This window comes from Artemia sp. Qi Xiang Cuo, chromosome 7 (assembly GCF_049724085.1).
Source record: "Artemia sp. Qi Xiang Cuo chromosome 7, ASM4972408v1, whole genome shotgun sequence".
Taxonomy (NCBI): domain Eukaryota; kingdom Metazoa; phylum Arthropoda; class Branchiopoda; order Anostraca; family Artemiidae; genus Artemia; species Artemia sp. Qi Xiang Cuo.
The window spans coordinates 53795029-53805421 of NC_142800.1; the positions used below are offsets into that span (position 1 = coordinate 53795029).

The following is a 10393-nucleotide window of genomic DNA, read 5'->3' on the forward strand; positions in this document are numbered from 1 at the left end:
TTTAACCCTTTTGTGATAGCTTTTTAATTTTTTTAAGTGTAGTAATAAAAAAAAAAAAACTACATAAATATTCCTAGAAGCATCCTAGACTAATTAAAACAATAATAAAAAAGAAGAAAAAAATACCATCACTTTCTCTCAAACACCCCCAGGGTAACAACCACCATCCAAGCAGAACTCCATCCACCCCCACCCGTTCAACCCGCTCCTCTCTTCAGTCCTATACCCCCCTCACATCCCCCCCCCCCCTCCAAAAAAAACTAATTCCCAAAGAATTACTCTTAGTTTTTTTTTAAATGGGTGTTAAAAAAAAAGCAAATTTTAACCCTTTTGTGATAGCTTTTTAATTTTTTTAAGTGTAGTAATAAAAAAAAAAAAAACTACATAAATATTCCTAGAAGCATCCTAGACTAATTAAAACAATAATAAAAAAGAAGAAAAAAATACCATCACTTTCTCTCAAACACCCCCAGGGTAACAACCACTATCCGAACACAACTCCATACACCCCACCCCTAAATTCATGTTTCAGTATCATTCCATATCCAGAACCTTTCCTAGGGTTGGAGGTGTCTGGAAAAAATTAATTGCAGTCCCCCTCCCGACTCAAATATAAGCAAAAAACACGAATCAAAGTGATAAATTTGATCAAAGTGGGCAAGCCCCCAGCCGCCCCCCCCCCCAGCCATGGCGCCGGGAATAGCTTCCCCCACACCTTTGAACGGCTCTGTCTACCTCCATCTGTGCCCATAATTTGATTTTGGTAATTTTCGAGGGGATGCCTACTTTCTGCCACCTGGTATAGATTTCAGAACGCCATGTGTGTCACACACTTCCGCCATGCTTATCACAGGTTCCTTCATATTTAGCACAGTTTTCACCGCGCTTGGCACGTGCCACCCTGTGTACGTAATTTCTGAAAGTGAATGCCCCTCGGTAATTTTAAAGTCATCGTGAAGCTTGGCCGTATAGAATTGAAAGTTTTAAACTGCTAAATAATGTAATAAGACCTTGGAACTAGGGGAAATCGGAAATCAGAAAAAAAACTATATTTCCTATTATCAGATAAATTACTTTCTCTAGAATTTGCCTGTTGTAATTCGAAAGTCGTTACATGAGATTTTATGTCTTCTATCTTTTTTTCCATTCGCAATATTAGTTAAAACTAAGTATGTTGATAGATATATTTTATGAAAGGGTGTTATTCCTAAACAAGTTCGCTTCTGACTATTGACGTATTCTTTTATTCAATGTGAATTAGATTCTTATTAAGTTAAAGAAACAAGGCTGTTTATTTTATTTGAAAAGAAAAAGAATGAAAACATATTTTTCTCTAATATTTTATACTCAACTGAAAATACATGTCGCGGAGCATAGTGCCTTTTTAATCCAATAGCGTAATTCAGTACACAGTATTACAAATTATGGGAAAAAACAATTTCTTTTCAAACAAGTTCGGATCAACAAGCTATTCCCTTTTTAATTAACACCTTGAACGTGCACCTACTGATTGTTTTTTGTGAAGCTTGAAATCTAATTTCTCACTGTTAAGAAACAATGTTCTCTCTACTGCTCGCTTTTTTAATTTGGTCTCTTCTTGTGTAATCTGGGAGCTTCTTCAGGTTCATTGTGTATGTTTGTTCTCATCCTTTTGTTATTGTAGTCTCTGGAACGTGCAAGGATATACGTGACGTCTGCTGAACTTCTCGCAGGAGTAGCACATTGTTTTTCCTCTTGTTAGAACTAGTAGATTTATTATTTATTTTGTTGAGTTGAGAATTTTGCTAACTCCTAATTTGTGAATTTTTGCATAGTCCCTCCTCTGTTTGGGCCAACTTCAGACTCAGATGGTGATTACACAGTTTATAAAATGAGAAAGAAATTACCTGGACTGGTGGCATATCGTCATTGTTGATGGAGCGACGAAGATATATATATATATATATATATATATATATATATATATATATATATATATATATATATATATATATATATATATATATATATATATATATATATATATATTGGAGAGAGCTTATTCGAACGGAAACAATTAAGTTTCATTTGAGAACATAGCTTGTTCATCGATATTTACGTTATAGACAATACTCATTATATAGGGTGCATATAACGAATATATTTTATTTTTTCTATCTTTAATTTTTGGGGGGAAGGGGGTTCGGCTTATGCTAACATTTTTGTTTTTTCCAAGACGCTTTTCCAGATGGTTTAAACATCTGTCTCTCCGTTTTAGTTCAGATACAACAGAAATGTGTAAGATATTTTAAAATTGCTATTATATTAAGGGAAGTTATACTATAATTTCATATTCTTCTTTCCAGATAATCAAGCAATGGTCAGTTGCATTGTTGTCAAATAAAAGGGGGAAGTCATCGTGGAAGGTTTTTAAGGCAAGCAACTTTATCAGTAATCGAACTCGAATGCTCTTCCAAGCTTCTCATCGTTCAGGAAAAGCAGCTGAATTCAGCAACCAAAACTGCGTTTCTGCTGATTCTTCTATGTTAGTTGCAGCTACTTTCATTTCAAAAAGATATCAATTGAGAAATAGTAATTTTATTCACGGTTTACTCTCCATTTTTTTCGTTCATAGCAAAAGTACATAATATGCTGTATTGCAGCCTAACATAACGTCTATTAATAATCTGTTACTCGTAATCTTTTTCTGTTCACTACTCTGCGATCGCCTCATGCATATACTGAAGGACAGTACTGTGAGGTCAGCAAAGAAGAGAACTCAGGCTGGGGATTTATTAGAAAATTTCAAAATGAAAAAAGTCACAAAATACTCTTCTGATTTTGACTTCTCCTCTTCCTCTAAAGGGCCAGATCTTTTTTTATGTAAATTTGAAAAGCTTGTGAAAAGCTTTTTGAATCTGTCCATGCGACTTATAAGACTAATAGCCAGGGACGTATCTGGGATTTTTTTTTTTGGGGGGGGGGGGGGGTTACACAAGGATTTTTTTTTGGGGGGGGGGTACAAAAAAACTTCAAAAGTGCATCAAAAATTGGATTATATTCATTTTTGTTACGTTTTGACGAGTCGGGCAAACATTTTGAGGGGTTTTAAACCCCCTCCTCTCCCGCCTGGATAAGGCCTTGCTAGTAGCTGTTTTATTTTTTAGACGAACTCATAATGCAGTATTGGTGTGTGTGCTGTGATTTCATGCAAACTATTTTCTTTTTTTATCTACTGATCGTTCACCATTTCAGTTAAAAAGCAATATTGCTAAGTGATGAGTTCATTACCAGCTGCTTCACAATTTGACTTCTTTTTTTTTATATGAAAGTAGTTCCATCATAGGCACTTTTTTGTGAAATAAAAAAAAAAAAAAATTGATGAAGACTTGTCCAGCTTGAAATCTGCATTTACTATTTTACGAGTATTTCTACAAAGATATATATATATATATATATATATATATATATATATATATATATATATATATATATATATATATATATATATATTAATTTCGTTTCAGTATTTAAATAAATTAAAGTTTTCTGTCACCTATATTTCTGGTGAAAGTCTTACTGAAAACAAATCGGAAAATGTTCCTAAATGAAAGTAGGCGATAGGCGATATTGTTTGGCTAACTTGAGACTTGGCAATTTCTGTGATATTTCATTTTTGTTATATTTAGCTTTTAGTGCAATAATTGTATATATGTGTTTGCATATATTTTCATCAATTCTTGGTTGCATATCCACGAGTAATAAACGGATTATATTTGTAGAAAACTGTGTTTGTCTTTTTTAGAAATTTGTTTTGTTTTCTAGTCTTGGATGCCCGTCTTAATTATAGGTACATCAAAACAAAGAAGGTGGAGGAGTTTATAGTGGTATCAAACGGGGGGGGGGGCATGGTCCCCACCTAGATTTTTGGCCCCCACCCCCCTTGAATACCGTTTCGGAGGGGGTATTTTCATTGAAAAATGTCTTTCGGTACTTTCATTAAAACGAATCGAAAAAAATGACAGGTTTGCCCTTCAATATATTTTGAATAATAAATCTCGCCCCCTCCCCTAGTAAATTTCCGTGAATTGACGCCATTGGTACGCTTTAGTTAAAGGAATACAGAATGTAAGATCTGATTGTAAATGCCCCAAATTTTGAGTCCACATTTGGGATCCAGAGATAAAAGGTCTTATCTCAAATTACAGATTTTAGATTCATTTTGTACTTCATGGTTCTTGTATGGTTACTTCTATTTTTCGATAAATATTTGATGAAGAGCTCTAAATTTCCATTATGCTTGTGGTCCTACAGTGTTGTCAGACCTGATCACGGTGTTAACGTTTTTACGTCGTTTAAGGTGTTAATGGGTGACTAACATATGTAAATAAACTCATATGCTGTACTGCCTTTCCGTTTAAAAATAAAATACAGAATATATTAAAAAGGGTAACTCAGTTAATTAAAATATCGAATCCGTTTCCAGCCCTAATATTTTGATTTCACATCCCCAATTCTGTCAATAGGAAACTGAAAAGTTTTTTTTTATTATTATTGTTGTGCATTATTTAGAAATTCTTCCCTTTCTCGGTTCATTTGTTTAAGTTTATATTTTAAATTCAACTTTAATCACGAGAAAAGGGGGAAAACAAACAAACTAAGACTGAAGCTGAAATTAGGTGAAAAAGATTGCTTCAACTGCATGTTTTTCACAGCGTTATACTGCCTGAGGTGAGCATTCTGGTTAGTACTCCTCTGTCCATCCCTTTTCAAAGTTTCTGCTGTGGCTCAGGGTTGCCAAATGCTGACATCCAAAAATAGTGTAAATCAAAGCCAAAAAATAGGGATTTTTACTCAGAAAGAGTGCAGGTCGAAAAAATCTGCATGCGTAAGGTTGCCGCTGCTTGCTCATCACCTCTGAGTAATAAAATAGTGCATCTCAAAGTATGCAATTTGGTAACCTTGTTCCTTGGGTTAATTACTCTTCTGCCGAAGTTGCCAACTACTGACGTTCGAAGTGAATGAAAATTAACACCCTAAAAGAGTGATTTTCATTCCTCCGCATCCCCTCTAAGGTAAAAAGTGCATTTCACCCGAAAACTGAGCAAGTTGGCAACCTTCATTTGGCTATCGCCCATGGAATTCTAACAGGTTTTAATCCTTGTCTAGATTATAATCTCAGCCGAACGTTGGTTGCCCGGTCTATCTCTAGCCTTTGGGCCATTAATCGAATATCCTATTTGAAAGTACTAGGTGTTTTTGCCCAAAGTAGGAATATATATAAGTTGAATGAAAATGCATAAATATTGAAATAACAGGTAAAATATACAATTATGACAATGAAAAATAAACTTAAATGCCCGAATGCTTGGACTGCATTTCAGGAAGTGTTTATAAACAGAAAACAAAGAGAAGAAAAACTAGACTAAACAGCCAAAACATGCAACGTTAACATAAAAAAAAAGTAAAATACGCTATGCACAAACAAATAAGTGAAAGATTCGCATCTGATAAACTATAATAATCGAACCTACTGTTTGAGCCAACGTCTAGTGAAAAAGGTCTCTGAACAAATCCCATCAAACAGGTTTAAAGCCCAAATGTCGGAAAGGTCAAATGTTGCCTTCGGATACGACAGTAAGTTATTTAACTAGTTAAATAAACGATTTACCCTGGGACGAATGGACGAGTAAAAATAAAAAAGAATAAAAAACTCATATATTAATTTCTCCAAAGGGATTTTATTTTATATAATTAGTAACTCATTAAAATCCATCCAATCTTTAACTCAAGAACAATCTCGAGACGTTGCAATCGTTCGCGCAAGTTGCAATCCTGACATTCGCCCAAGAGAGGTTAGAGTTTGGATTGAATTTGATTGAAGCTAAAAAAAGCTTGGCTTTCGAAAGTATTCCAAGCGTTTACAAGCACATAACGCAATAAAAATTCATTCCTCCTTACCTACAACTATTTGATACAAGCTTTGGCAAGCAATCTACTCCCGAAGGGGTGCAAGATTTTTCTGGTGCCCTCATTCCATTTTTTTCTTTTTTTTACTCATTCTACTAAATAAACTTGTCAATTTAATTATTGGTGCCCTTGTCACATTGCCCCCCCCCCGAACATTTTGCTCTAGATCCGCCTTCGGTCTGCTCCTGGTACCGATATTGGTAGCTACTTCAATATATAAGATAATCTGGACGTGGCGCACGTAAGAAAAGAATGTGTGAAAAAATATTTGTCTTCTATTAAGACAACCTACTACATTCCTCAAGGCTTATGTTCCCTTTGCAAGTTTTGATACGTTATTTTCTGCTCTCTTACGGTCTTGATGTATCAAACAAAGGGGAAAATTTGGCTATCATACCGTAGCTGAGATTCAGTTATATCCATCTACTGAATTGAATTTTTCGGAAATTTAGTGTACATGGTTATTTAGATTGAAAATATGTCAAAAGTTGGGTGAAAATCGTTAAAAAAGGATAGTTTTCGCATTTTTTAAGCAAGTTTAGATCTTCCTCTCTCACAAATTTTAAGTTTCATAATTTTGGCTCGGGGAATAAATGAAGATGAGACTAATGAATCAGATGGTGTTTTCAGTTCTATCCATCTACTGAATTGAATTTTTCGGAAATTTAGGCTTGTGTACATGGTTATTTAATTTGAAAATATGTTGAAAATAGGTCGAAAATCATTAAAAAAAAAATAATATTTCGCATTTTTAAGCAAGTTTAGATCCTCCTCTGTTACAAATTTTAAATATCATAATTTTGGCTCGGTGAATAAATGAAGCTGAGACTAATGAATCAGATGGTGTTTTCAGTTCTATCCATCTACTGAATTGAATTTTTCGGAAATTTAGGGTACATGGTTATTTAATTTGAAAATATGTTGACAGTTGGTCGAAAATAGTTAAAAAAAGGATAGTTTTTCGAATTTTTTTGTCTCAGCTTCTTAAATGAAGCTGAGACTAATGAATCAGATGGTGTAAGTATTTTGTCGTTTTTTATGATAGTTCCAGTAAAGGCTTGTCAAAAAGTTGATTATTTCAGAGGGAACATATACCCCAAGATAAATTATATGCCGAATAGCTTTTTTCCAATAATGAAAAGAGTTCCGGCATATAGAGTACCCATAGTGAGTATTGCAGACACGTAGCCTACAGATGGATAGAGGGCTCTGAACGCTAGCCCTCTTCCAAAAAACTGTGATGTTTATTTTTTCCTTATTTTATCGCGATTTTCAAATATTATAACTGTCAGGACTAATTATTCTTTCCCTGCAGAAATAAAACATGGTATACGTTCCTGACCATGTCCAGGCTTCTATTAAATTATCCCTTGATATATTTCTCTATGGAAGACAGGTAACTCCAAGGAAAACAAAAGTAAAAGATAATATTTATTTGTCTTCAAAACCTTAATGATATAAACTGGCATTTCTAAGGGCGACCCATTCTTCAAACCATAGATGTCTCCAATCGGGCCATATTCTAAGATAATGGATAAACAGCGAGTATATTAATAAAAGCAATAATGTAAATGATTTTGAATTGATATACCTTATGAATATATCATTGGAAATTGTGTATTTTAAAACTTTCATTCGGCTTAGGTTTATGTACAGCCTACATTCAAGAGACAGTGAACTCTTGTAAGGAAAAACTGCAATACAATGAACTCACCATAACTTCCAAGGGTTATGGTTCGTTTACACATTGTGGAAATCCATGCGGACATCCGTCCGTATTTGTTCGAACTATGGCTAAAATAACGCTGCGTTTTAAGGCAAAGTTTCAAATTATTGCAACAGCATGACCTCTGTTCTTACCCTCTTCTGAAAGCTGTTGAACAATAGACCCAAATGACATCGTTTTGTTTAGTTTTCTTATAGCCTGGGTGTGTAGGATCATAGAAGCTGAGTGTATCCTTGAACCAAAGTTATAAGATCGTGTAGTTTTTGATAATCTATATTTATCATTTTATTCATTTAAAAATCTTGCCAAGATTCCGTCCAGATTTGACCAAAACGTTGCGGAAAGCTAGAGATTTTTTCTAGCACAAAAACGGACGGAAATTCCGCACGGATTGCTAAATCCGCATGAATTTCCGCAATGTGTAAACGAACCATTAGCTCTTTTGGAACCTAAGTATTCTTTTAACAAGTAAATTATTAGTGTTCATAAGAAGGATCTTATTCTTAAAGAGAAAAAAAAACTGAGCAACTGGTAAGGCAGAAAACTCAACCAGTCTCCCAAGAAAAATAAAAGCAACGCCATCTTGAATTTCCTATTAAATTCTACTGCTGTTTTCTTTTTTAATAATACGCTGCATCGCAAAACTGCTTATAATGATTTTACTATAAATATTTTTACTTTTCTAATTTACCTGTTTAAGACTAAACAAGTTCGTTCGTCAGCAGGTTTTATTTCCTATAAGGCGTCAAAGATCCAATTTTCCCTCCTTTTTTCTTCTAGGGAAGTCTGTGGAATGTATTAATATGCATAAGCAAGGACCTTAGGAAAATAGTCTGTGGAGTAGAAGAAGAAATCTTTGGGAAGAAAATTAGAGAAAGTATCCAGGAATATTAGCAAAAAAGCTTTAAGCTTGGTAGAGGGGAAGGGTCTTGTATAAGAAGTTTCTGAGCGATAGATCTTACCAGGATAAGAGTAAGAGAAATAGAGAAGGAATTAACGCATGAATTAAGGAGATATGAATTGGAATCCATGGATAAACTTATTGAGAACTTGGTAAAAGTAGCAAGACGATATACTAGTGACGTAATAATAATAATAGTAAGAATTGTTTAAAAAATTGAGAAGAGATAGACAGCCCGGACTTGTCGCAGGTCAACATAGAAACCAAGACCTCGATTAGCGCAGAATTTTTTCAAAATGGTGGAACTTATAAAGTGGTGTGAAATAGTATAGAAAAGAACTTTTTTAAAAATTATGATTATTTGGAAGTGATGGAACACTTGGTAAGGAGGAGTTATAGATTGTGCTAAAAAACTGAAAAAATAGGGCGTTTGATGCTGAGATAATGATAAATGTTTTTTTTTAATATGGTGGCTACAAACCTAGATGTAAAATACTGAGGATCATTAGGAACTTTCAGTATCAAAGTTCCCTTGCTGATTTTAAGAAACTTTAATAACGCCCCTTTTTAAAGAAGGTGATAAGAATGAGTGCAGCATTTATAGAGGGGTTGTTTCGATTTGTGTAGGAAGCTCATTACTTAGCAAGATAATTCTTTTTAGAGCAGTGGCGTAATTTCCTCAAAATCCTGGGGGACGGGGGGAGGGTTGGAGCCAATTTTCCTAAATCAAGAGAAAATAACAGAAAAAACTGAAAATTGAGCCATATGGTAACATGAAAGTACTATTTAAGTACTATTAAGAAACTTTATAGTACTATAAAAGTAAATATATACTGAAGATTACTGATCCGTTTCTGTTGATGCTTGAATTATGCAGGCTTTTGTTATCTTTTACAAGTTTTTTAAAGAAATTAAATTTCAGATGGGGGGGGGCAACTCAGGGAGGGGGAAAACCGAGGTCTGGGAGATGCATTTGACCCCCCTCCTGCCCCATAGAAAATTACGCCCCTGTTTTATAGTATGAGGTGATGTAGATAGCTTTTAAAAGAAGAACAGTTTGGTTCTAAGAACGGAGAGGATATATGAACCAAATTTTAACGCCGATATTAATCAGTAAAAAACATCTGAATTATCACATCTCTTTAGTCGCGAGTTTTATGGACTACGGATAGGCATTTGGTTCAGCTGATAGACATTTGAAACCGATAGTGACGGTCTTATTATTATATGGTATGCCAGACAGGGATGGATCCAGGATTTTTTAGTGGGGGGGGTGTGTGTGCAAAATAGGTTGGTCCAACAAAAAAAAATTAGGGGGGGGGGGCAAAATAGATTGTTCCGAAAAACGTGTTAGGAGCAAGTTTAATTAATGCAAACTTGAGTTAATTAAGAAATAACACTACTTTAGACTACGCTAGGGGGCGCGCGCCCCCCTCCCCCCTGGTTCCACCACTGATGCCAGATAAGTACATTAACGTATATAGTGCTATATAACATTAGCGCTGAAAACAAACTTAGTAATTGGTACGACTAGGAAATCCATAGTTAAACAGGGCTGTATCTTATCTTCGTATAGAGCGATTATTTTGATGTACTTCGTCTTAAAGAGCACGGCAATGGATATAGGAGAACACTCTGTGAAATGGGAAGGAAAAACTCTCTTAGACTTGAATTAGTTAGGTCTCCTAGATAAAAATGTTAAAATTGTTAATAAATTTGTAGAGGCCTCCAGGGTGCAAGACAAGGATTGAAACTTAATTTTATGAAGTTCAAGTTACCTAAGTTAGCAATACATAAAGATGAAGAGATGGTGCGAG

At 34.6% G+C, this 10393-nt stretch overlaps 1 protein-coding gene across 1 annotated transcript in view; it reads left to right on the forward strand.

The window, feature by feature from the left end:
• LOC148950425 (uncharacterized) overlaps positions 1 to 2936 on the forward strand; it is an 81535-nt gene extending 78599 nt beyond the window's left edge. The window contains exon 7 of the mRNA XM_089091600.1: positions 2346 to 2936. Within this exon, the coding sequence (XP_088947726.1) occupies positions 2346 to 2383 (38 nt within the window). The 3' untranslated portion in view covers positions 2384 to 2936. The remainder of the gene's footprint in view (positions 1 to 2345) is intronic.
• The last annotated feature ends 7457 nt before the right edge of the window (positions 2937 to 10393 follow it).